This window comes from Scyliorhinus canicula, chromosome 3 (assembly GCF_902713615.1).
Source record: "Scyliorhinus canicula chromosome 3, sScyCan1.1, whole genome shotgun sequence".
Classification (NCBI taxonomy): domain Eukaryota; kingdom Metazoa; phylum Chordata; class Chondrichthyes; order Carcharhiniformes; family Scyliorhinidae; genus Scyliorhinus; species Scyliorhinus canicula.
Window position 1 is genome coordinate 195,989,911 of NC_052148.1, and position 27,399 is coordinate 196,017,309.

At 46.4% G+C, this 27,399-nt stretch overlaps 2 protein-coding genes across 3 annotated transcripts in view; one reads left to right on the forward strand and one right to left on the reverse strand.

Annotated features, from left to right (window-relative positions):
• The window catches only part of tmem184c (transmembrane protein 184C), a 68,457-nt gene extending 63,334 nt beyond the window's left edge, over positions 1-5,123 (forward strand). The window contains exon 10 of the mRNA XM_038791960.1: positions 1,420-5,123. Coding sequence (XP_038647888.1) covers positions 1,420-1,700 — 281 coding nt within the window. The 3' untranslated portion in view covers positions 1,701-5,123. The remainder of the gene's footprint in view (positions 1-1,419) is intronic.
• An 804-nt stretch (positions 5,124-5,927) lies between these two features.
• The window catches only part of prmt9 (protein arginine methyltransferase 9), a 74,259-nt gene continuing 52,787 nt past the window's right edge, over positions 5,928-27,399 (reverse strand). For both annotated transcript variants that reach the window (XM_038791958.1, XM_038791959.1), the window contains 5 exons: positions 25,817-26,000; positions 16,636-17,365; positions 11,491-11,644; positions 11,262-11,384; positions 5,928-6,992 (listed from right to left, as the gene is read on the reverse strand). In XM_038791958.1, coding sequence (XP_038647886.1) covers positions 6,774-6,992; positions 11,262-11,384; positions 11,491-11,644; positions 16,636-17,365; positions 25,817-26,000 — 1,410 coding nt within the window. In that variant the 3' untranslated portion in view covers positions 5,928-6,773. The remainder of the gene's footprint in view (positions 6,993-11,261; positions 11,385-11,490; positions 11,645-16,635; positions 17,366-25,816; positions 26,001-27,399) is intronic.

A 27,399-nucleotide genomic window follows, 5' to 3' on the forward strand; every position in this document is an offset into this window, starting at 1 on the left:
GAGAGTAATTATACTGTTAACAGAGGAATACATGTGATATTACATATGGAGCTGACATGTTACCACTTGTAAGATCAAAATCTGCCCTGCACTTAAAGCTTGTCCTGACTTGAGGATTCTGGACTTTATTATATCTGATCTTCAAACACTGTGGGTTTATCTCCTTTGTTTATTAATGATGCAATTCTGCAACATGTTTAGTATCATTAAGCTTTCTGCATAAATTCAGAGCCAGGACCTAACATGACCGCAAATGACCCTGTGGCCAGGTAGTCTTGCACTGTCAGTTTGACAACACGTGAACTAATCCATTGCAGTGGCAAACTTGGTATTCAAAATATTCAAGTGATCTGTTCAATCTCCTGGACACTCTTTACATCTACCAAACTTAAATGTTTAGAGCACTAGGATTGTCCCCTTGCTACTCTCTCAAACAATTTCTTGCTGGTGAAAAAGACATCAAAAGGAATATATCCAATCAAGCAGAATGCCCTTCTGGACAAGACAATAAGGGAACAAAGTCCCCGAGCGAGCACGTTTAGCCACGTGTTTCCCGAGTGCTGAGAAACACGTGACTATTCAATGTGACTCTCGTTGAATAAGGAGCCTGAACAGAGATGGCTGAGGCCGCAAATAGCCCTGTTCTGTACACTGGGGAACTCCGCTAGCAAGAACTCCCCATTGTAATGGTGTCCTGATCTCCGACGCCCCCAAAACGATCCCCGACCTTCCCCATCCCAAAAGCACTATAGGAGGGACCCCAACCTTATCGCACGTGTGAATAAAATGCCAACCTAGCACCTTGACAGTACTACCTGGCCAGGTGGCACCACCCTGCCCAAAGGGAATGCAGCTGGGGGCCTCCGATCCTCTTGGAGATCCCCACAGGTGCTGTTATGTCTGGTCCCTGTTTTTGGGGACCAATGCTGAACGGCGCTCGCCCGAGGTCTCTTGAGGCAAAGGGGTTGAATCCCAAAGCCTCAGGTACCTCGGTAATCTGCACATCGAGCAAGCAGTAAGCCTCACTCAAACATGCAAATTTGCTCAAATTGATCTCTCCCATTGTGGGCAGGATTGACATCGTAACGCCTCGCGAGAATGTGTTTAATCTCGCGAGGCATTGTGAGCCGGGTAGATCGCAGGAGCGGGGTCTCCCGGCTTTTAACAGCCATGCTGCGCTGCAGCGATTTGCTTTTCAGACACAGTGTGGCCGGAGGATCGCACCCTTAAGTTTTCAGTCAATGTAAGTCATGTTCTAAGTAAGTTGGAAACTACTCATCTTAGGCTGGAATGCACTCGATCTGAAACAACTGAATTCAATGAATGCTGTGTAAATGTAGAGTATGTTGCGTTTATGTATCTGACTTGTAGAAACAAGTTATTAGGAGTGGAATGATATTCAATGTCTAAATTTTATAGGAAGGACAGTGTTGGGTCGACCAAGGAAAACGAATATTGTTGTAGAAGAGGAGCACAATGAACACACCAGCCTTCTGTCTTCAGCAAGCCAGGACCTGAATTCTGATACCCCATCGCTCCCACCATCTCCAATGGGATATTACCAAGGATTTGGCCAAACACATGCAGCTCTTGCACCCCATCCTACACTTTCTTCAGCAACAAATGATGCTATTGACAATTTAGCCAAAGAGCAAGATGTTGAAGACTCCTTAAATCCTATGCCTAACGAGTCAGCATGATACTGATGAAGATTTGTGCATTGTTACTTCAACTTTTGCCCTCCCAAGGTTTGCTTTGAAGTCATATCATCAGTTTGAAACTAGGGTAACATTTAGAAATCTAATACTGTAAATTAAGAAAGCTAACTAGGAGTGAAGATAAATATTGATCAAACAGATGCACAAAATTGTGGATAAAACAGTTCAAGTATATTAGGCCAGTAATTCTAAAATATTGGTCCGAGCATTACAAAATCTTTCCATGCAATAGTCTCTGAAATTACTAGTTAACGAGTAATTTTAGCATCCAAAGTGGCTTATGTACTCTGAACTGTAATTGTCCTGTGATAGAGTGGCAACCAATATTTAACACTATTCATTTATTTTCCACTTTAAATTACTGGAGGATTTCTTAGCCCTACAATGTCCATTTATTCAAAGTGACTAAGCAATTATATTTTACTTCTATTTCTTATGAGTTTAGATTTGTTACTGAGAATTGTTTGGAAGGTTTATGCAGAGAAACGATTCTTGCACAAAAGCTGTCCCTGGTGAGTGTTGTTGATGTTTCACTTCCCCCACCTAGTGGTGTGCAAGGCAGATTTTCTCTGTTGCCATCGTGAATTTTTTCCTGGAGCAGGTTGTTACCCTAGCACCAGAGGCTTCTAACTTGAAGGGATGCCGCTCCGCATCCAGCGTGGCTGATCAGGAGACTCCTGCTATTGGCATATTGGAAGGATTTTTCAGGATGATTCTCAACCTGTTTGGCCTAGGGTTGGACTGGAACCTAGAGCTTCTGGCTCAGAGGCAGGGCACTATCCGCTGTGACACCACTTCCATACCCCTGTTGATGCTTGCTGTTAAGAGAAAAATGTGACAGCCAGAAAAAGTGAGCACTATGTGCAAGTGCAGAAGTATTGCACAGTAGTTAGTTTGGAAGCGTGACCACTGATGTGGGAGTTCAGTTTTGATTTTCTTTCTTTAAATAATGGTATTTCATTTTTCCTGAGCCTACTGGTTGCGGTTCCAAATCTTCCCAACTTGCCATGTTTTACTGAAATTCAACGCAAATTGTAATATACAAGAAACTTGTGCTGGCTAATAATCTGAAATGTAAGGCAATGGGATAGAGAGGGTGGTGGAATCTCAATACTGTATTTTAAAAAACGGCAGGAAAACTTTGACAATTTGGGTGGCACAGTGGCTAGCACTGCTGCATCATGGCGCCAAGGGCCTGGTTCGATCCCAGCCCCGGGTCACTGTCCGTGTGGAGTTTGCACATCCTCCCCTGCGTAGGTCTCATCCCCCATAACCCAAAGATGGGTAGATTGGCCACACTAAATTGCTCCTTAATTGGGGGAAAAAAGATTTGTGTACTTTAAATTTATTTTAACAAAGAATATTTGTAAAGATTTGGCTCATGCTGTCCTGTTTTTTTTTTTTTGGCTAATTTCGGCCTTGCGGTATTGGATATTTGTGTAAAATGCGGAAACTTTCCATCAGAATTTATTTGTAAGTGGTAGCAGTGGAATTGTATTGAATGGAAGTATTTAGTCATATAGACATATTTTATTGATTTGATGGAAGAGCATTTGGCACTAATTATCTGCAAATTCCTAAACGGCAGTACAGTAGCTGCAATGATGCTGATAAAACAATTAACTTTAAGATTTACCTCCCTTTCCTGCTCCCTATACTATATTTTTTTCCTCCTTGCTTTTAGGTGGTTTTGAGAGTTATGCACGATTTTCAGAGTTGAACAATCTATTTGCATCTGCCAACATCAATTTATCATAGGGTACATCAAGGCAGTGTAGGTTTACTCACCATCCAATTCATCAAAAGACTGAATTGAGATGTTAAACGTGACTTATGGAAAGAACTGAGACCCAGTTTTACAATGCGTCTTGGAAAGTTCTGTGCCACTGGGATGTCAAAATGTTTTATTTAATGTAAAACTGTGCAATTTACAACCCAATTATTAGGGATGGGAAATAAATACTGACCTTGCCAGTGATGCTCACATATCACAAATGAATTTTAAAAACAAAATCCCTCCACTCGTGTCTAGTTCCACACTGGTTCAGTAGTAGCATCTTGGCTAATGCTTCACCACAGTAATGAGGGAGTACTGCGACCTCAGATGTGTTGTCTTTCAGATGAGATGTTAAAGCAAAACCCCCATCTGCCCTTTCAAGTGGATGTAAAAACCCCTAAGGGCCCCATATCGTATGTGCTGGTCTGAAGATTTTTGTTCTTATAATTACAAATCTTGCATTTTATGTATAGTCCACACAGTTTAGTTTCCATAAAACCTTGCTCCAAACTGTCTTTACAGCAGTATGTAAGTGATCCTACAATGGTGGTTTTTCTTAAGATAATCTACTATTATATATCAAAACATCCAAATTTTCAGCAAAAATCTATTTCTTGCTATCTATCAAATTACTAAAAATACAAACTGTGGCTCCTATATATTTAAAGTGAAAATTGGTTGTCATTATAGTACTTTGGCCTGTGGTTTGAGTCAATGTTTACTTGTTTCTAGTCCATTATGGAGGCTCCTTTTGGACTGTTGCCGATTCAGGATTGATACTATTCTGGTACATCACAGCCACTCGAGTTCTAATAACCTTACCAAAATTGTTACAATGCTGAGCTGCTACTCAAATTTACTTAAATGGGGACTTTTGCACTTACATTGCTGTAACTTGGAAAAAGTATAGTGTGAATTCAAGTGTACCATATTCTGGTATAATGTTTTAACAGCAAGATTTTGTCTCCTGTCCGAATGCAAATTAAAATGATGGAATTATGGTTACAAATATTAAGCTCTCAGGCTCATGGCAAGTTGAATAATCAATGGTCTTTTGTGTGAATCAAACTTGACAACTGCAATAAACTGGTGATCTGTACAATATATGTTGGACATACTGTTCAGAAATGAGTGGCAAGTTTTCTGAATTCTGCTTGTTAAACTGTAACATAGTAGTTTAACTTGGAAAGTTACTAAATGCTTAATAAAACATTCGGATCATGTGAAACTAATTTTTAAATAACTCTTGTACTTGTTTTGAATCCTTTGTGGATCAAGTTTTTTTAATTGAGCCTGTTTAGGGCTGTATACCATCTGTAAAACCAACTTCAACTAGTTACCAAAGATTTGGATACATAAATGCTTCCTAGAAATGATGTGCATTTCGCAAATTATATGCTACTGAATATCAACTTTAAAAAAGGATTAATCAGTTTATAATGGTACATTTTAAATGGTCAAATCTGCAGGGACTCCTGTAGCTCAACCCCATGAAAGTATTTCCCTTTTCGATCTTAATTTCTATAGTCTCCATTTGAACCTCGTGTGCCTCGTCTTCTCTTATTTAATGTATACATTCTTTTTATGCTGAACCTCTTAAGAAATATATAAATTTACACATTTTATTTTACATATTGAATATATGTGCTTTATCTTTGCCTCCAAATACATACAATCTTTCCCATTCATTTTTTTTCAAGTTGGCATTTGATTACTTTTTAAGTCTTGCCCTTAAATTTTTCTTCATTCCTTTTGTTAGATATCCTTTTTGCTTGTTATTTATGATTGTGTTTTATTTTCATTACCTCTTAAATACACCAAAAAATGGAAACCCACTTTCTAACGCCACCCCTCTAGACTTGAAGTGAACTCTCTCATCTTCCAATCTCCCTATTTTAGTTTATAGCTGGGAAAATCATTCTGAGGTTACCACGTTTTGAAGTGCTGCTTCCTCAACTCCTACTTGCACAAGGAGTAGATGCTGTCGTTCCACAATGCACTAGCACTTGGGAGGCATCTAAGACTCTGGTTGGCTACATACAACACCTGTAACTTCCAAGCTCCCCAACAGTGGAGTTGAGTGGTACCAACTTTACCCAGAAAACGTTAGAAGAAATAAAACATCTAACTTCTGAGTAACTATTGTAAACACCCAGGGGACTCTCCCCACACCCCCGACCCCTAATTGTATTTCCCATCACCCAGAACCCGCAAGGAATCTTTTCTCTCTCTCTATCTTGCTACCACCCTGCCTCAATAAAACAGTCAGTCAGTTATAAACTACAGAAATTTGCATCCAATTGTCGTCTCATCACACAAATGTTAGGTTAAATCTCTGCTGAATCAACTCACCGTACGGCTCCACAATATAATTGTAGCACTAGCAAAGCCTTGTCTTGAGAATGATTACTTCCAAATAAGCACCAAAGAAGTTTTCTTCCAAATAAGTTGTCTTTATAAGTAACATTAATAACTTGACAAATTGGTAAACAGTACAGATAGGAAAGCCTTGTGATTACAGTAAAGACGTGCAGATACATGCTTGTACAAATATACATGAAATTATCCAAGAATGTATCAGAGATATTCAAACATGTGCCCACTTAATTGCAGTGATTAGAGAGTGCTTGTTGCATTGTTAAAAGTGTAGTTTTTCAACGAGATGTTAAATAAAGTCTGCTTGTTTTGGTGAAATGAGTGAATTTTGAAGGTTCTGCCTGATGAAGGGCAGAGAATTATTTTGCTATCCTGGTCACCATTTCTCCCTTGCCAAAAGGACTAAACTGGAGCTTCATCTCATCTGATATGACTGGTCATTGTTAAATTATCTGCCACTTTTGCTTACGTAAGTCACTGCACTGCATATGCAATGAAGGACCAAGAACTATGGGGTGCCTGAGGATATGATATGACTTTAAATAGAGGCAAATGCTTTCTTTATTCCTCTTGCCTCGTGTTAGCAGATGGTGAATAGCAAGTTTCTCATTTGAATTCTCCTCTTATCATTTAAGGTCAATTATCTTTCAAACTCTTGATGAAAAGTCATCGACTTGAAATGTTAACTCTGCTTCTCTCTACAGGTGCTGCCAGACCTGGTGAGTTTTCTGAGCATTTTCTGTTTTAATTTCAAATTTCCAACATTGGTAGAATTCTTCTTTTGTATTGGTCTTTCTTCCCATTTAACTGCCTGATTCTTGGGTACTCCTATCATTCGTGCTATAAAATAGATCAGCTCTGCTAAATGTACTACTTTTTCTGAACCACACTTTAAAATTAACTCATCCACAGTTTACAATCATTGAGATATTACTCTTGTGATAGTGAATTTTCAGCACAAGCTCATCTCCTGTATTAACTTGGATTGGATTATCCAAAACAAAGGCAGCCTGCTTCCAATGAGAAGTATCACTCCAAGTATTCAGGCTGGTTTCTGTGTCCAGATAAATTTCATACCAAAATGGAACTGCAGTTACTTTTCCAGAGGAATGCACTTGAACCTATATGTTCAAACAGAATAACAGTAATGAGATTGTATTTCCATAAAGATATCCAAAACAACATGTACTGACCATGGTTAACATATATTTTATATTGCGCTCTCCATAGTGCTGGTGATAGTGAGTAGGTTTCATAAACCTGTTGTCCTGGTTTCAAATAATGCTACAAATTTATTTGAAGCTATCAAATAAAATCTCCAGAGAAGTTAGACATTTTGTCAAGAGATTTACGGAGGGAATTCCAAAGCTTAAGAGTGCAGAAAACAGGGGATGTATTGGATACCAGAACTGGGAGAACACTGTTCTTGAAGGGTTGTGATGAAGTTACAGACATGGAAAGGTGTGGGACAACAGATGGACTCAAACACACAAGTATGAGAATTTTACATTTCTGCAACATTGATAATTATGTCCTCACTTAGACAACCATCTATAAGGCTTTCAGAATAATACAATAATGGGGGTGCGGCATGGATGAAAATATGTCTTTACCATCGTACTGTTTCAACTATCAAATAGTGCTATTGACGAGGGTAATGGAATTTCCAATATCTTCCTTCAAAATTATCCCTCCCCCAAAAAATTCATTGGATAAAAATTATATTGATGTTGAAAATAATCATGCTTTTAATATTTATATTTAATTTTCTGGCTTGATGATTTGAATTTAACTTTCCTTTATTCCTATGCCCAGAAAAGTGTTGCATCATGTACAAAAACAAGGATTCTCCGCCAGCGGGATGCTCCGTTTTGCCAGCAGCCCAGGGGTTTCCCGACGGCATGTGGCAGCCCCACAATGGGAAACCCCATTGACCAGCCGGAGTTAAGGAGCATCCCGCCGGCGGGGTGCAGAATCCAACCCAATATTTGGGGATTTATATTCATCATCTTCTAGGTTGGGGTCACAGTTATTAATGGAGGGTGTTTGTTTCCTGTTGAATTTAAAGTAAACTATGCATAGTAAGACAGTAAAAGATCAGATCTGATTTTAGTTTGTTTGAAATCATGAAACATATTTTTAAAAGACCAAGGGCAGAATTCTCCAACATTGAAACTAAGTGCTGCGGCAGGCAGGTTCTGCAGCATGTTTCCCACTGTGGTATCGTGGAGGGAAATCGCACCTGATTTTGTGCTCGGAAGCTCATTACTTATGCATAAGCGGGCAACTCTCCAAATCGTGGCGTGGGAACTGATCAGCCGACACGCCATGCTTAATTAGGTTGAAGGTCTGGGTGCCATATTTAAACGTCACCTGAACACGCACTCTCTCCAGCCCAGCTTTGTGGAGGCGACGTCTCCAGTGGTCTGCGTTAAAGAAGAAATATACCCTGAGGATTAATAATGACTTCTTGGAGGCTCTCAAAAATGGAGTCTGCCAACACTGGCATGACTTGTATCCCGGGATGGTTCCAAGAAGCCCAACAACCTCACTGCGTTGGCCTGGGAGGCAATTACAAGGAAGGTCAACATGTCGGCAACTGCCTGAGAAATGCCATATAGTGCAGGAAGAGGAACGAACGAATAATCTCATCAAGCACTCAAAGTGGTACACTGCTCAGAAATCTTAGACAATATTAGCGACGTCAGATCACCACCGATTGTCTCAAGGGCATTTCCTCTATTGTGCTCCACAAGCCCCATCCTCACCCGTTACAGAGGAGGCCTCAGCACTTGCAGCAGGCAGGCATACTTCTCTGCTTCATCCTTTTCATCACATTTCACCCATTGTCTTCATGCAGGCCAAGCTTGCCCACAATGGGGAAAAATCCCAGTCTGGAAGTGGGAGGAGGGCTGACATCCAGGAGCTGACCAAACTCTAGGAGGATGCTACCCAATTGACAGGTGAGGGCAGTGATCACTCCTGTGGGGAAGGTGAGACCTGCCTTCCCAGCAAACCAGTATGGATGAACCCTCCACAAGTTCATCACATCCTGACATTCTCAAGTGAGTGACATAGTTTCCCTATCAGCATGGCCAGACAGAGCTCCAGGCCACTTAAGACAAGGAAGCAAAGGAAACATTGAAGATTCATCACTGCATTCACCTGCACTGCTCCACCAGCTCAGAGACACACACCCCAGTGGGTCTTCGTTATAGAATAGGCTTGGGGTCACATTCTCGGGAACATCTCACGGACACATCTCCACAGCAGTAGGCAGTACAGCCCAGGTTTCTGGCATACTGAGGACGGTGGGAGATCAACCATCTGCTGAGTCCAGGTCTGATAATTAGCCTCTGGAAATGGCCATGTCACACATGCTAGGGGTGCAATGACAGACGGTGGAAAAACAGGTAGAGTTGTGAGAGAGTCAACAGACTAGAGCGAAGGATTGAAGAGGCTGTTTGCATTCTTTCTAATGCCATGGCTCTGACATGCAAGCATCTCAAGGTCTCCATGGGACGTGTGGCAGCCACATGGGAGACCTTTGTATAGCAGATCCAGCTGCACTCCATCGCTGCAGGCATTTATGAGATTCATCAATGGCAGGGTTGAAGGGGGGGCACCTTGATCTCCCTTCAGGTGCCCCTTCTCAGGGAGTCAGTCCAGGGAGAAGGGCCAGCAGCTGGAAATCCCAGGCCCATCCACCCACCCAGACTGTCCAGTCAATCCAAAGCCCCTCTGCCTGTGACTTCATCACCTCCAGCTGCATAGGTCGAGGAGGGTTCAGCTGCTCCACAGCAGGAGACCCAAAAGTAGGCTGGGGCCTTGCAGGTCTCTGTCCTCTCGAAGACACCTGCCAAAATCTTCAAAGACAACGGGGGATAGCAGTCAGCAGGCTGGCTCCACCTCTGCGGATGTCACCGAGACATAGGGGTAGAGTTGGAAAAATTAAGAAGCTTTGAAATCACCTCTGGGTCACAGGTGTTCAACCACCTTTGCAAATATATTTGTTGTTCATGAGAATAGTCTCGTCATTTGAAGTGTGCACATGTATTTATGTGCCTCTTATTGCACCGGTGAGCCATGCTCCCACTGAGGGTTCGCCTTCCTTTGTTAAGCCTCACATTTATGTGATATGTGGCTGACTCATGATAGTTGATCCACCCTTGTGTTTTGGCAGGGAGATGTGTCAAACTCTACTGGAAGTGAATGCAAAATGCATTAGCACCATACTCCTTACAAGACAGCATAGAGTTTGGAGTCTTCATTGTCTCCAAATATGAATGCTGCCTGCATTGATAGTGCTAGACCTGCAACCATGATGCTCTCCAATCATGCATGCATCCCAGTGTCCGCAAAAATTTCTCGAAGGTAACCAAAACTGTATAAAGTCCTTTGATGCAGCAGTTTTCCACTATTGTGCCGAGTTTCACTTCCCATAGTGTACGGATACAGGGTTCCAGTGATTAGGGCCTGGTGAATCATGAGGGTTGAAGGCGCAAGTTCAAATGCTGAACTTCCCCTTGATCTTACTAGTTGTGGCTATCACGGGTACATCTTCCCCGTCATGTTTATTCGATAGCATTCTCACTTGAAAGCAGACCTTAATCCCCTAATTCAGGTTCCGGCTCTTCATCGTCCAAGTAGCTCTCAGCCTCTTCCCCATGTCTCCCTCTGGCAAGGGACCCTCTCCCCTTTGAAGCGCCAAACTGTAAACAGGACACCCTTGTATTCTGGAGTATATGAGCATACCCTCTCATTCATACAGTTCAATTCCCAGCAACTCATTTATGTGCCTGCGTTTTATCTTCCACGTAGGATCCAACTTCCCCATCCTCTGTTTCCCCCCTGCCTGCCACTGTCTCTTTCCCCCTTCCTCCACCCTCACCCTCCAAATCCACCACTGCCCGTTGTCACCCACTACTCCATTTTCCTCCCCTCCGCTCTCCCCAGCAATAGTGAGAACTTTGAGTGGTGCTGCTGTAGGTGGGCTCTGAATGTTACACTCACCTCAAAGTCCCAAGTGAAGCGAGGGCCACTAACTGCAGGTCACTTATTTCCAAACATGATTCAGAACAATCTAATTTCCTGCTGATGTAGCACTAGATTTGGAGGTGCTACGTGACTCTGGCAAGTAGCATCTTCAATGAGCATTCATGAAATTGTAATACATGCACACAGCATTCCCACCATGGATCAGCAGGACCCACCACCAGCCCGCTATGGAAGTGGTGCGGTGGGAAATTCCAAACAGTTTTTCTGCTGGCGGGAATCCAATTTTTGTCCACTTTCCAAATTTTTCACTCCCACCCACCACAGACAGCAGGGAAAATTCCAGCCCTGGAGTTTGCACACTGGATGACTTAACTTTTGGAAAATGATCTTACCCTGATTTCACTGCGCAAATCATCAGTGGTCAGACTCATCAGATCCAGCTTTAACAGTTCCACTGGCTCACTTAATTGGACATGAGGCAATGTTGATAAATGCAAGAATACATGGACAGGTACCTGTCGCGGAAAGGAAGATTAAAGCTGTTTATTATATTCTCTGTATATTCATTAATAAAAATTAATTTTATGTCTAATATTTACACTATAAAAATAGATAAGGAACCTTGAACTGATTGATGAAAGGTGCAATATTGAACCCCAGAGTGGCTTCTTTTCCTTGGACAGAACATTCTTGCTGCAATGTCTCAGATTCGATGAACATTCCATATATTTTTATGCACCGAGGCAACAATCTTCCCTCTGGTCGAAGCAAACATCTAAAAACAAAATACAAAAATACCACTAGTCCCAACAATCAAGTTGATTCACCACTAAACTTAAAACTTTGTGTCTTTCCGAGATCGATGGAACACATCAACTTGCTTTGCTTGTAGCACAATTTTGTACTTTTCAGATCCAGAAATAATACACACTTAGAAGAAACATGAATTTTCATAGCACCTTTAATGGAGTAAAATTTCCCAAAGCACTTCCAAGGCAGAAGCAAAGATTGGATAGTGTGCCAAAGAGGAGGGATGAAAAGTGACCACAAATAAATACAACAAAGAATGTAGAATCATTAAAGTACAGAGTTTGTACTGCATGACAGAGTACATGGATTAGCTGTGCCCATGAAAACATTTTAAAGAAAATCTCAAAGTCGACTTCCAGTGGTGGGTATGTGCTCAGCAGTCACACATCAGGTGACTCTACTCCATGCGACAAAAAAAAAGGATGTTCCCAACCAAGTAACTAATCACAACGAAAGGTGACATGAAGGCTGAGATAAATGCATCAGTCAAGGTGGCGAAGCCAGTAGCCGCCATCCAGATGGCGTTTGACAGCATAGGGAGGAAACTGGAAGCCCAGCGGAGCACGATACAAGAGCTGGAAAAGGCGTTGACGGATCATTGCCCTGGAAGCCGAGATCAAGAGGTTAGTGGTGGCCCAGGAGAGCCTGAAAGGGAAGGTCGAGGACCAGGAAAATCGGTCGAGGGTGCAGTACATTCAGATAGTGGGCCTGCCAGAGGGGATCGAGGGCAGGGACCCAACTGATTACGTGGCCCAAATGATGGGCAACCTGGTTGGGAGGTTCAGCTTCTCCAAACCGCCAGAGATCGACAGGGCACACATGTCACTCTGACCAAAGCCCAGGGCCAGGAAGCAGCCGACGGCGATAATAGCCAAGCTGCACAAATATCAGGACCGAGAAAGGATCCTTCGCTGGGCTCGACAAACAAAAGGCGTGCAACTGGGAGGGACATAAAATCAGAGTGTACCAGGGCATTGGGGTGGACCTGCAAACGCAGTGCTGAATTTAACCACGCAAAGGTGGCCCTGTAAAAGAGCAAGTTCAGATTCGGGATGTTATTCCCAGCCAGGCTCTGGGTCACTTATCATGGTAAAGAACGTTATTTTACTTCCCTTCCTTGATCTTTCCGTCTCCATTTCCGACAATGGACTATCTACTTATATCCACTACAAGCCCACTGACTCCCACAGCTATCTGGACTATAGCTCTTCGCACCCTACACGCTGTAAGGACTCCATCCCTTTCAACTCCATTGCCACCATCGCATTTGTTCCAATGATGCCACTTTCCAAAATGGTACTTTAGAAAGGTGTTCCTTCTTCCTCAACCGTGATTTCCCACCTACAGGGCCCTCAACAATGTGCAGTGCATCTCCCGTGCCACTATCCACACCCCCTCCCTCCCAGAACAAGGATAGAGTCCCCCTCATTCACATTTCATCCCACCAGCCTCCGTATACAAAGCATCCTCCGCCATTTTCGCTAACTCCAGCGTGATGCCACCACCAAACACATCTTCCCTTCACTCCCTCTGTCAGCATTCCGCAGAGACCGTTCCCTCCGAGATAATCTAGTCCACTCCTCCACCATACCCAGTACCTTTTCCATGCAATCGCAGAAGGTGTAACACCTGCCCCTTTCCCTCTTCCATGCTCAACATCCCAGGCACAAAACACTCATTCGAGGTTAAGGTGTGTTTCACTTGCATCTCTTCCAATTTGGTCTATTGCATTTGTGATCCCAATGTGATCTCCTCTATGTCGGAGAGACCAAACGCAGACTGGGTGATCGCTTTGCTGAGCATCTTCGGTCTGTGTGCATTCAGGACCCTGACCTTCCCGTTGCTTGCCATTTCAACACAAGACCCTGCTCCCATGCCCACATGTCTGGCCTTGGCCTGCTGCAATGTTCCAGTGAAGCTCAATGCAAACTGGAGGAACAACATATCATCTTCCGGTTAGGCATGCTACAGCCGTCCAGTCTCAACATCAAATTCAACAACTTCAGATGATTATCTCTACCCCACCTCGACCCATTTGTTTTCATCCCATTTCATTTTAACTGTCTTTTACCATTTCTTTCTTTCTTGTCTTTTTAAATATTTTTAACCCCCCCCCCATCTTATCCACCTTTTCTTACCCTTTCTCCTCTTTGCTTCCCCCTCCCCCCACACCTACAGTTCATCCTCTGATGTTAAGTTTTTCTGCTGTTTGGCCTTTCACATCTTTTGTTCTCTCTGGGGCCTGCCATTAGCACTCTTTCCCCTTGGTATCTGTAGCCATTAGCACCCCGTTTCCCTGGGGATCCCCCCCCCCCCTTCAGATGCCCTTCCAACCTCTCGCTCTCAGGGCAATCACCAGTGGCTCAATTGCAAGATGAATAAAAGCGGGGACATTGAGCACCCGTGCCTTGTGCCCCTTTGCAGCTGGAAGTATTCCGAGCTGGTGGTGTTGGTCCGTACGCTCGCCTTGGGGGAATTGTACAGGAGTTTCACCCATGTCCCTAGTCCAAACCACACTAGTACCTCAATGTATTTCCACTCGACTCTGTTGAAGTGCTTTTCTGCATCGAGAGAAATTATCATCTCTGGTGTGTTCTCACTGGGTGGGGTCACTTTCACGTTCAGCAGGCGCCTGATCTTCGCAGTTAGCTGTCTATCCTTAACAAAGCCCGCCTAGGGGAAGCACGGTGGCGCAGTGGTTAGCATTGGTGCCTCACGGTGCGAGGTCCCAGGTTCGATCCCTGCTCTGGGTCACTGTCCGTGGGGCGTTTGGGAGTTTGCACATTCTCCCCGTGTTTGCGTGGGTTTCACCCCACAACCCAAAGATGTGCAGGGTAGGTGGATTGGCCACACTAAATTGCCCCTTAATTGGAGAAAATGAATTGGTACTCTAAATTTACAAAAAAAAAACAACGCCCGCCTGGTCATGAGACCACCTGTGTGGTCTGCAGTTCTCCAGCCACGCGGCGAGGACTTCTGTGAGTATTTTCACATCCACATTGCGCAGTGAAATGGGTCTGCATGATCCGCACTACGTTGGGTTGTCCTTTTTGGGTATCAGCGATATGGTGGCTTGTGTTAGCATTGGAGGCAAGGTGCCCCTCGCTGGTTAGTCCAGGAGCTTTTCACAGTAACTTCTTTGCAGTGTTAATGTAGGCCTACTTGTGACAATAAAGATTATTATTATAGTCTGCGAACATTTCCTGCAGGTGGGGGCCAGTGCTGTTGCAAATGTTTTGTAGAAGTCTGCCGGGCACAAGGAGCGCCCTCTCCCGGCCAGAGTGTAAGGGAGTGAATCTGAACCCCCTCCCCGGGAAAGGTGCACCCTCGGGGGGCCGGTCCTGTCCCCTTCCCTCGGGTACCGGGAGGCGATGGGGACCTATAGTCTGCAAATATTTCCTGCAGGTGGGGGCCAGTGCTATTGCAAATGTTTTGTAGAAGTCTGCCGGGCACCCGTTGGGTCCCGGCTCCTTCCCTGCCTGCATGGAGTTGATGCTCTCCATGACCTCTCCCAGTCCTAGTGGTGCTTCCAGCTCCCTTCCTCTGTCGTCCCCCACGACTGGCATGCCCAGTCCATCGAGGAACTGTTTAATTCCAGAGACCCCGTCGGGGGAGTTCAGAGGTGTACAGTCCCCGATAGAAGGCCTTGAATGCTTCTTTGACCTTTTTTTGGTTGGCTACCAGTCTGCTCCTGTTATTCTTTACCCGAGCTATTTCCCTCGTGGCTGTCTGCTTTCTCAGCTGGTGAGCCAGCAGGCGGCTAGTCTTGTCTCCATTCTCGTATAAGGTCCCCCGTGTCTGGCGGAGTTGAAAGCAAAGTCCATTTGTAGCTTTTTCCTTTCCGCCAGTAGCTCTATGGTTGGGGCCTCGGAGTACCGTGGAAGGCGAGACTTCCCCATTCTGGTTCTTAGTGACTTACTCGGCTATGACCTGTGATATTTTCTGTCAGAAGACCTTGTCAGCCAAAAGGGCTGTGTCCAACCTCCATGTGGGATATTGGACACAGCCCATCTCCAACATCACATCCATGTAATGTGGAGCATGGTCGCAGATTACAATCGGTGCTTCCAGAAATAGTAAGAGAGGAACACTCCACAATTGTAATCTGCGACCATGCTCCACATTACATGGAGCTGCTGGCACAGAGGAAAAAGCTACAAATGGACTTTGCTTTCAACTCCGCCAGACAACAAAAGTGGGGGCAGGGAGGGCACTGCCCATTTGTAAATAACAGACAACTAATACTGACCAGTAAAGGACCCTGAAACAACGAGGGAAAGGGGGGAAACTAAGGGGGGGAGGGGCAACTGGCGTAAGGGAAATTGATATGCACATTGTAATTGGCACAGTTACTCTTACTGCTTGTATAGTAAAATACGTAAAGAACTTAAATAAAACATTTTTTTAAAAAAAGAGTCTCAAATTTACCAGACAGCAGTCCCCATCCTATCGGACAGCCTTCTTCACAGCTCACTGTATCTCTAAAATCTCCTTCTCTGACAGAGATGCCCAATCAGCTGTCCTTTAGAACTGACAATCCAGGGCTGGAGCCTTAAACAGTTCTAACTGCACTCATTATCATGATTCATTTTTTTGTTCTGCTTGAAAATTGCGGACCTTAAGGATTGGAAACGGCTGTTTTAAAGTTGTCGCCGAATACCTGGATAAATGTTTCATCTGTACACCAAGTTTTGTTAGTGACAGCAATTATAACATTTGCACAAGTTAATGGGAATGTGGAATTCAGCACTGCATCCACCCCCATCCATCACAGGCTCTGATGTACAGAACAAAAGCTCAGAGAACCCCACTGCCACAGTGAAATGTTACAAATTAGGTCAAATGTAAGTCACCAATTGATTTTCCTTCCCTTTCACCATTGCTCCAGCAAGAATGATTTTACAAGACTTATTGTTTAGTTATATCTTTTTAAACATTAAAGAAAAGCTGACATACCTAGCTAGAATGGCCTTCTCCACCAATCCTTGTCGTATGAGTCCACACATCTCGATTGCATCAAGAATAATCACACTCCATAGTTTGCCTGTTTGAGGCCTTTGTAATAGGGGAGAGTCATCCTCCAAGTAATTATGCCAAAACTCCAACACATCCTTTGAAATTTCATTTAATTCTGCTAAAGCACTTAATGCAGCTTGCTGCGGTACTTTTTCCAAGGAACTAAAAACTTTAACGGGTCCCAACTTGGCAGCGATCAAGGGCAAAATGGAAAAACCCTCTGATACATCCAATACACACAACATATCAGAGGTTAGATCTGAAGAACTTTGGCCATTAGTATTTTCACAATTCATATTCAAACTCCTGTCACCTATGTTCTGTGAGACACCGATTCCACCTTCCATTGATGTTAATGAAGACAATACACTGCTTAAGGCAGACTTGAAATGGTCGTTATATTGCGTGTTATTGAGACGAGCTATTTCTGAAGATTCCAGCAAACAGTGCAGAAGGGTCGTTCTGGGTTCACTTGTAGTCTGAAGGTTGGCCAAAGCATCACAAAGTTCAGCCTCACTTGCAAGAGTATTACTTGTTTGATTGCTCATGGTATTCACTTCAATTTCCATTTTGTGTTCATGGTTCAATACAGCAATGCTGTGAAAAACCAGGTATGAGTTCTTGCAGGAAACATCAACGACAAGAGTATTACCAGGTTTTACCGTCTGGCCTAAAACAGGGGAGAATAAACAGATGTGAGGAAAATGTAACTAAGTATTGCATTTCAATTGAGTGACTTTTCAAAAACAAAGTCCCCATATTAATTAAGGAGTTTGGATGATATGATATAATGCCATCACTCACATGGAATGTAGACTAATTAATTGGGGAAATTAGAACCACTGGAATTATGGCATTTTTTTCAATCAGGACACACACATGGAGCCTGCTCCAATAAATCAATTTTGTGCCAAAATATTAAACACTAGAATCAGGAGATAAACATATTGTACCATATCTCAGACGTTTGCAACAAGGACAATGCAACACTGCCAGTGCTTGAAAATATGAAATTAAACAATGCTGCAGAAAAATTATTGCAATATATTAGCTGAAATCAGGAGGAAATGATGTGGAGGGGCGATTTTCATGCAGGGTGAGATTTGGAGATACATCACAAAATCACATACATGACAGTATTATTATGTTCCATGGAAAAGCACAGTTCTAAACATTTTTGCTTGCTAAATGGATGGCCTATCCCAAGATAGGTGAAGGATTAATTAAGGAAAAAGGAAATATTTTTTAAAAACATAAAATACTGGAAATACTCAGCTATCAGACAGCATTTTTGGTGACAGGTGTAAAGAGCGCGTTCTAACGGAAATGTTTCTCTGTGGTAGCGAGTGGGAATTGCTGGGAAGATGTGCTTCCCAATGGCCGACCTGGCGAGACCACCACCGGTATCTAACGTCAATTGGGGCAGGTAATGATGCCTCACGGACTTCACATCGGAAATGCCTGCGCCTGGGCACCCACCAGCACATCCCACCCATTCCAAGCAGTGATGACCATGCCTGTCCTCCGCCATAGCCCCCCCCCCCCCTCCAATGCATGAAGCGTCCGCCTCACAACGCCCTCTCTCTGACCAAGCAGGAGAAGTTGGCCCATAACAGATGGGAGGGGGCCCAGATGGGCGGCGGGGTGCTGGACATCAGAGTCGTAACCCCCTGTGAGGAATGGGCCCTGGAGGTTGCAGGGGTGACAGAGGGCAGAGTGGTCACCGATGTCGAAATTTCCCTGCGCCGCAGTGGTGAGTATCCACTGGCCCCCAACCAGGTGACCTGTCACACGTGTGTTGTTCATGCCAGAATAATAATCCACTCCTACCATTGATCACTTGTCCATTCTTCCGCAGGAACTCCATCCAGTGGTGCCGGCTCATGCGAGGATGGCCCCTCTGCCTCCCAAGAAAACAACCCGGAGGAGAGCTATGAGGATGTCATCATCGAGGCGTCACAGCTATCATCCCCACCTTCCATCAGCGCAGGGACACACATCTCAGTGGGTGAAAGTAGTGGACTGGCTTCTGGAGAACAATTTGGTGAGTACCACACAGTTGCTGATGTACATCAAGTGGAATCAGATGTCCCAGTCAGATGTCCGTAGCTGATGCAAAATACAAAATGGGGACACCAAACAATTGGCATCCAGAACACACCCCCCACGGCCAACATCAGCGGAAAGGCACACCTACCCAGCATACCGAACTCCAACAGGGAGTACGGAGAAGGAGAGAGGGAAAAACATTCCAACCCTCCCCAGAGAGGCACAGTTCAGTCCAGAACAGTTTCGGCACATTATAATCCAAACCAAATACAGAGCCACCACCGAAGGAGAACACAAAACAGGCAGGAAGACAACAAAGTCACCAGCCGTACACAAAAAAAATCAAAAAACGAAGGAACAATGCCACCAGCAGCCAGGTCAGCACTCTTACCCCCTGCTGCAGCAGACCTACGTCGATGGAAAGGCAGCCAATGCATGTACAGGAAAGTATGTATGTGAACATCAGTGCGTGCATATCGGTGAGAGCATGTATGCATAAAGAGTATATGAGTGAATGACTGCACGTGCATCCCTGCATGCGTAAGAACGAACAGCACAGACCACCGGAAAAGATCATGCCGACACGGGACACAGTCGGGGGTAGGAACGCCTCACCCACCCATCCCACCATCATCAGTAGCGTGCACCAAAGGAAAACACAAAACCAGCCCTTCCCTCCCCCAGTGGGCCTTTATCAGTGGTAAGCTGTTTGGTAAGCTAATCACTGGAAGGTTGCACTGACATGGAGCATAGCGGAAGAGGAAGAGAAAGCAAAAAACACCACCCCCTCTGCAGCACTGGCAGCGATCCATTCTAACTCCCAGGCCGCAGAGGCAGGAGAGGTTGCAACCAGCAAAACATTAAAAGGCAGTTACATGGGACATCATATAATTCTGCCCCCCCCCCCCCCTCCATATACCAAACGCAGTACAAAAGGACAACAAGGAACACCAGCGACCTGAACGGCTTCCATAATGGAAGCAGCAGGTGGCTACTGAACATAAAAAGTCACTGGTAGTCCATGAAAGTGATGAGAATGTCCTGACACAACCTCCACACCACACCAGCAACAAAAGCATCATCAATGTGTAAAAGCATTTCTTCAGCACGTCATCAGATGGCCCATTTGGATCGTACAGCAGGGTCCGCAGTGTCTTCTTGCTTCAAACCGCATTGCCTTCTGGACTCGTACGTCCCCCTGAGGTGCCAGGTATCTTAGGAAAAAATTGTCCTTCATTCCATATGCAGAAAAGGAAGGGAAAGAGCAACAGCAAGCCTCCAGGCTTTTGCAGCCACCGGCAGGAGCAAGCAGCAAACACAACCTGCAGCTGTGAAGTGCTCTGTGTGGAGTGCTCACATTACGAACATTGCCAATTCTCTATTTGCGATGGCATTCAGCTGTGTGGCCAGAGGTCGCCAGTCAGTGGGAGTTATAGTGACCTACACCATATTACCACAGACACGGCTCTGTCCCAGGGGTGTTCGCTGGGATGGGCAGGCAGCAGAAGTTGTCCTCGTTATGGGTATACACGATCCAGGGGGAGGAATGTTGGACCTGCAGGGCCCCCCCCCGCCTACCCAGACCAGGGGCGTCCCTCCACCGATGGCAGCCAACTGCCTCCCTCCCCCATTATTGAAATGGAGATTGTCCTTAATTGATGATTATTGGTTTCTCGCCACATTGTGGCGGAATCCAGATCTTGGTAATGGAACTGGGCCGGTTAGATCAGAAACCGATCAGCGCCCAGCACGGTTCACGATTTCAGACTCTCCCACAATCCAACCGGCTTGCTCAGATTCACGCCCAGCACAACGCAGCCGTTATATTACACCCAGACTTCATTAAGTCAGCAATGGAAAGGGCGGCATGCGGCGCAGTGGTTAGCACTGGGATTGCGGCGCTGAGGACCCGGGTTTGAATCCCGGCCCTGGGTCACTGTCCATGTGGAGTTTGCATATTCTCCCCGTGTCTGCGTGAGTTTTGCCCCCACAACCCAAAGATGTGCAGGTTAGGTGGATTGGCCATGCTAAATTGCCCCTTAATTAGAAAAGAAAAATAATTGGCTACTCTGATTAGCATTACATCCCATCAGGGCTCCTGGAAATAGTTGTGGCAGGGTTGCCACTGGCTTTCTGTCTAGTGGACAGATACCATTGAGAGATCATTAAATTCAGCTCAATGTTTGCTGGCGATTGCTATATTAGCACTGAAGAATTGCAATAATCCTCTGATGGGGCCGGTTTATGGTTTACCGGACGAGGAGTGTAACAAAGAAGAGGCAGCAGCTTGACCACGATAATACTCTAGGTGCGACACAGAAGATGGCAGAAGGCACTGGGGCATCGTTGCCCGCCCAGTGGTCTACAGAGCAGCTCGTGAACGTTTTGAACATCAAGTTCGAGCAGCAGGGGAAGGAGGCCACCGAGCACCTGGCTACGGTGGTGGAGCCGCTTAGGGTGGCTATCGAGAGAGTGGACCAGAGATTGGAGGTGCAGGCCCTGGCACTCCAAAAGGTGGAGTCGTCGCTGGGGGAGCACGAGGACCGTCTGGCCTCGCTGGAGGCAAAGATGGATGTTGGAGGCGGACAGCCATAAGAGGTTTGAGGGAGAAGGTGGAGGACCTCGACAATCCCTCCAGGAGGCAGAATTTCTGGATCATGGGGATGCCTGAAGGGGTCGAAGGAGTGCAGGCCACTACATATGTGGCAAATATGCTGGAGTAGCTGATGGGGTGGGAACTTTTGATTGCCCCTCGAGGTGGATAGGGCGCACAGGGCACTGAGGAGAAGGCCGAAGGCGGGGGAGCCGCTGAGGACGATGGTGGTGAGGCTGCATCATTTTCGCATACGGAGAAAATCATGAAATGGGCGAGGAAGATGAAAGAATGCACCTGGGAAGGGAGTGAGCTGAGAATATACCAGGATCTGGGTGTGGAGTTGGCCAAGCAGCGAGCTGGCTGCAATCGGATCAAGGCTGCCCTTTTCAAGGAGGGGGTGAAGTTTGTGGGTCACGCATCAGAATCAGGAGTTTACTTTTGAAACATCGGAGGAGGCGAGTAAGTTTATGAGAGGCCATGGACTGGGAAGAATGTGAGGACACTGAACTGTGGAGATGTTAAATGTGAGGAAAGTGGACTCACAGGATGGGTGGATTGGCGAATTTAATAAGACTGGGAGCAGAGAGGGTGAGTGTGCTTTAGATTTCAGGGGCGGAAGGTGAATTCAGATTTGAGAAAGAGTGGTAGACAGAGGCCCCGGGCGGGGCCACCATGCTAGCTGTTTGGCTAGTTAACGGGAGTGAAGTGGGAGGTCAAAAGGAAGAGGGAGCAGGGGAGGGGGCAGGGCCAGGCGGAGTGCGGGGCATGGATCCGGGGGAGCTGGGCAAAGAAGGGATATGGTTGACTGCCAAGAAAGGGAGGTGGGGATTTCCCCCCCCCCCACCCCCCCACCCTGACCCGATTGATTACGTGGAATGTGCAGGGGTTGAACAGGCTGGTTAAACTGTTGTATGTTTTCACACACTTAAACAGTTTGCAGTATCATAGTCGACCCAGGGGGCAGGTACGTGATGGTTAGCAGGAAGTTGAAGGGGACACCTGTGGTGAGTGAATGTTTATGCCCCAAACTGGGATGATGCAGATTTTTTGAGGCGGGTTTTGTGGAAGATTTCGGACCTAGACAGACATCAGCTAATTATGGAGGGAGATTTCAATACGGTTCTGGATCCTAGGTTAGACCGGTTGTGCTCTAGGTGGTAGGGTTGAATTTCTTGGGATACAGATGGGGTGTTGGGCCCAGCTGCACAAGTTAAACTTGGCGCAATTGGTGGAGGGTATGAAGGCGGACTTCAAGAGGCGAATGTATTGCCCTTGTCATTGGCGTGGCGTGAACAGACGAAAATGACGGTACTGCCTAAGTTCCTTTCTTAAAAAAACAAATTCCAATTAAGGGGCAATTTTAGCGTGGTCAATCCACCTACCCTGCACATCTTTGAGTTGTGGGGGTGAGACCCATGCAGACACGGGGAGAATGTGCAAACTCCACGTGGACAGTGACCCAGGTCCGGGATCGAACCTGCGCCCTCGGCGCCATGAGACTGCAGAGCTAACCACTGCGCCGCCGTGCTGCCCAAGTTTCTGTTCGTAGTTCCCAAGTCATTTTTTAGAAAGGTGAATGGGATGATTTCAAGGTTCGTGCGGGTGGGGAAGGCCCCACAGGGGAGGAGGTTGTTTCTGAAAAGGGATCGACGAGGGGGTGGGGGGGGTGGATAAGGGGTCGGTCTGCGGGGGGGGGGGGGGGGGGTGGAGACGTGCGGGGGGGCCGGGAACTATTGTTGGCGCCCCTTCCATTCTCGCTGGTCCGATACTCTATGAGCCCGGTGGTGATATCAGCGAGCACCTAGCACACCTGTCCTCGCCCCTGAAAAACCTACTCATCCTCGTCCCAGTCATGTGGGCCCTATGCAGCACCTTGGACTGTATGAGGCTAAGCCTCGCACAAGAAGAGGAGGAATTCACTCTCTCCAGGGCATCCACCCACGTCCCCTCCTCAATCTCCTCACCCAGCTCCTCTTCCCATTTACCCTTCAGTTCCTCCACCAAGGCCTCGTCTACCTCCTGCATCACCCGGTATATGTCCGAAATCCTCCCTCCTCCAACCCACACCCCCCCGAGAGCAACCGATCCCGCACCCCTCGTGGGGGCAGCAAGGGAAACCCCTCAACCTGCTGCCTGGCAAACGCCCTCACCTGCATGTACCTAAACATGTTCCCGGGGGGGGGGGGGGGGGGGGGGAGCCCAAACTTCCCCTCTAACTCCCCCAAGCTCGCGAACCTCCCCCCCAGAAACAGGTCCCTCAACCTCCTAACCCCTACCCTGTGCCAGCCCAGAAATCCGCCATCAATGCTCCCTGGGACAAACCAGGGCCTCCATCGAGCCCCCCACTTCTCCCCTATGCCGTCTCCATTGCCCCCGAAATTTGAGGGTAGCCGCCACCACCGGGTTCGTGGTATACCTCGTTGGAGGGAGTGGCAACGGCGCCGTTACCAGCGCCTCCAGGCTCGTGCCCACACATGACGCCGCCTCCATCCTCTTCCATGCTGCCCCTTCCTCGTCCATTACCCACTTACGCACCATCGCTGCGTTGGCAGCCCAATAGTACCCACAGAGGTTGGGCAACGCCAGCCCCCCCCCTATCCCTGCCCCGTTCCAGGAACACTCTTCTCACCCTCGGAGTCCCATGCGCCCACACAAATCCCGTGATACTCCTGTTGACCCTCCTAAAAAAGGCCTTCGGGATAAGGATGGGGAGGCACTGGAACAGGAGCAAAAACCTTGGAAGCACCGTCATCTTAACGGATTGCACCCACCCCGCCAGTGACAGCGGTAACATATCCCACCTCTTAAACTCCTCCTCCATCTGCTCCACCAACCTTGTGAGGTTGAGCTTGTGCAGGGCCCCCCAGCCACCTGGACTCCTAGGTACCTGAAGCTCTTCCCTGCCTGCTTCAGTGGGAGCCTACCAATCCCCTCCTCTTGATCCCCCGGATGCACCACAAACAACTCACTCTTGCCCAGGTTCAACTTATACCCCGAGAAACCCCCGAATTCACTAAGAATCCTCATCACCTCCGGCATCCCCCCACCGGGTCCGCCACATACAGCAACAGGTCGTCCGCATACAGCGAAACTCGATGCTCCTCCCCACCCCGCACCAGGCCCCTCCAGTTCCCTGACTCCCTCAATGCCATGACCAGGGGCTCAATCGCCAACGCGAAGAGCAAGGTGGACAGGGGGCACCCCTGTCTCGTCCTCCGGTACAGCCGAAAGTACTCCGACCTCCTCCTATTTGTGGCTACACACGCCATCGGGGCCTCGTAGAGCAGCCTCACCCACCGGATAAACCTCTCCCCGAACCCAAACCTCTCCAACACCTCCCACAAACACTCCCACTCAACCCTATCAAAGGCCTTCTCCGCATCCAATGCCACCACTATCTCCGCCTCCCCTTCCATGGCCGGCATCATAATGACATTGAGGAGCCTTCGCACGTTCGTATTCAACTGCCTTCCCTTCACAAACCCCGTCTGGTCCTCATGAATGACCCCGGGCACGCAATCCTCTATTCTAGTGGCCAGGATCTTTGCTGGCAGCTTAGCGTCGGCGTTTAGCAGCGAAATCGGCCTATATGACCCGCACTGCAGAGGGTCCTTGTCCCGCTTCAGGATCAAGGAAATCAGCGCCCGTGACATAGTTGGGGGCAAAGCCCCCCCCCTCCCTTGCCTCGTTAAAGGTCCGGACCAACAGGGGGCCCAACAGGTCCAAATACCTTTTATAAAATTCCGCCGGAAACCCGTCCGGCCCCAGCGCCTTCCCCGACTGCATGCTCCCTATCCCTTTGACCACCTCCTCCAGCTCGATCGGCGCCCCCAGTCCCTCCACCTGCTCCTCCTCCACCCTCGGGAATCGCAGCTTGGTGGATTGTTAGTTTAGTTACCCGTTGCTGAGGTTTGGCTTGTGCATTTTTATATTTGTGTATATATGAAAAATGGCTTCAATAAAAATATTTCTGAAAAAAAAGTTCCTATGGAATCTTATTTATCATCCTTGAGGTTGTGCAGCCTAGACTTTCATGAAAAAATTATACTCATTTCCCCTCTAGTTCTTTTTCCAATTATTTTAAATCTAGTGCCTCTGGTTACCAACACATTTGTCGGAAAGAGTGTTTCTCCCTAGTTGCTTGATCAAAACTCTCGTAATTATGAACATTTCCATTTTTGAACTCAACTTCGTTTTTCCTTCAAATCGGGCAGTAAAGTGGTGCAGTGGTCAGCACTGTTGCCTCACGGCACCGAGGACCCGGGTTCAATCCCGGCCCCGTTCAGTTTGGAGTTTGCGCATTCTCCCAGTGACTGCGTGGGTCTCACCCCCACAACCCAAAAAGATGTGCAAGGGAGGTGAATTGGCCACGTTAAATTCCGTAATTAGAAAAAAGTAATTGGGTAACTCGGAATTTTAAAAAAGGTTTTTCCTGCAAATTAATGGCAACTCCACCAGTTACATTATTTAACTCACCAAGCACACCCTGTACAGGATACACAGCCTGTTCCCAACAGGTCGCTTCATCAGGGCCAGTGGAAAGACTTGTATCTTCATCTAGCTGCAGAACAAACCAGGCGACAATAGCATCCAGCATGCCTTCTTTAACTATTGGAAGACAAAGTCGACAAGGTTTTCTGGTGGCCAATTCTTCCAATTCCTAATACAATGTACACAAATGATGGTTACAATTTGCTGCAGACTTCATATCATACATTGTGCACAGTAATAATTATCAATTTTAGAGGCCTTTTAAAATCTTGCTAAATGAAGGTGATTTTTCTTTCCTTTTAACTAAGAAAATTGCTTATAGGCCTAACTATAATGTGGTGAAACAGTGCAGAATTACAAAGAATACAGCACAGGAATAGGCCCTTCGGCCCTCCAAGCCTGCGCGGACCATGGTACCTGCATAAACTAAAACCGTCTGCACTTACAGAGTCCGTATCCTTCTATTCCCACCCTATTCATATATTTGTCAAGATGTCCCTTAAATGCTGCTGTCGTACCTGCTCCCTCCACCTCCCCAGGCATATATACCACCCTCAGTGCAAAACACTTGCCTCGCACATCTGTTCACACTTTAAACCTATATCCCCTACCCTAGGAAAGAGCATCTGACTATCCACACTGTCCATGCCACTCATAATCTTGTAGACCTCTATCAGGACGCCTCTCAACCTCCATCGTTCCAGTGAGAACAGACCGAGTTTATCTAACCTCTCCTCATAGCTAATGCCCTCCATACCAGGCAACATCCTAGTAAACTGCTTCTGTACCCTCTCCAAAGCATCCACATCCTTTTGGTAGTGTGGCGACCAGAATTGCACACAATATTACAATTGAGGCCTAACTACGGTCCTGTACAGCTGCAACATGACTTGCCAATTTGTATATTCAATGCCCCGACCGATGAAGGCCAACATGCCATCTGCCTTCTTGACCACCCTTATCCACATGCGTTGCCACTTTCAGTGATCGGTGGACATGCACACCAAGATCTCTCTGCAAGAGATCTACCATTTATTGTGTAATTCCTACATGCATTGTATTTTAATACCCGTACCCTAGAACATTTCTTATTATTGACAGAGATGAATATTAAAGGGCTATATACACTAGCATCATACCTTCAGGCAGAGCCTTGCCTGCTACAAGCACATATTAGAAGTTTGTGTATGCACATTCCAAAATCTTCTCGAAATATTTGCAATTTCAGTGAGGTCTTCTGTCAGAAAGGCAAAGACCTTGGCTGGAATTCTCCAGCCCTTGGGATTCTCTGCTCCCGCTGGCAGCACACTCCTGCCCATGGGTTTCCCAGTGGCGTGGGGGGCTTCAATTGGAAATCCCAATGACAAGTAGCGGGAGTAGAGAATTCTGCACCTGTGAACAGCACACTCCAAGAAACACATGGCTTGGGAACAGAGAATCCTTGTCTTCCCAACCTCTACATGATGATCTGTTACTCAACTGGTACCCTTTAAACAGGAGAAACAATTACTGTTTCTGCCACATTTCATATCCTACAAATATAAGTGTAAGTTCACATCCTCACTACC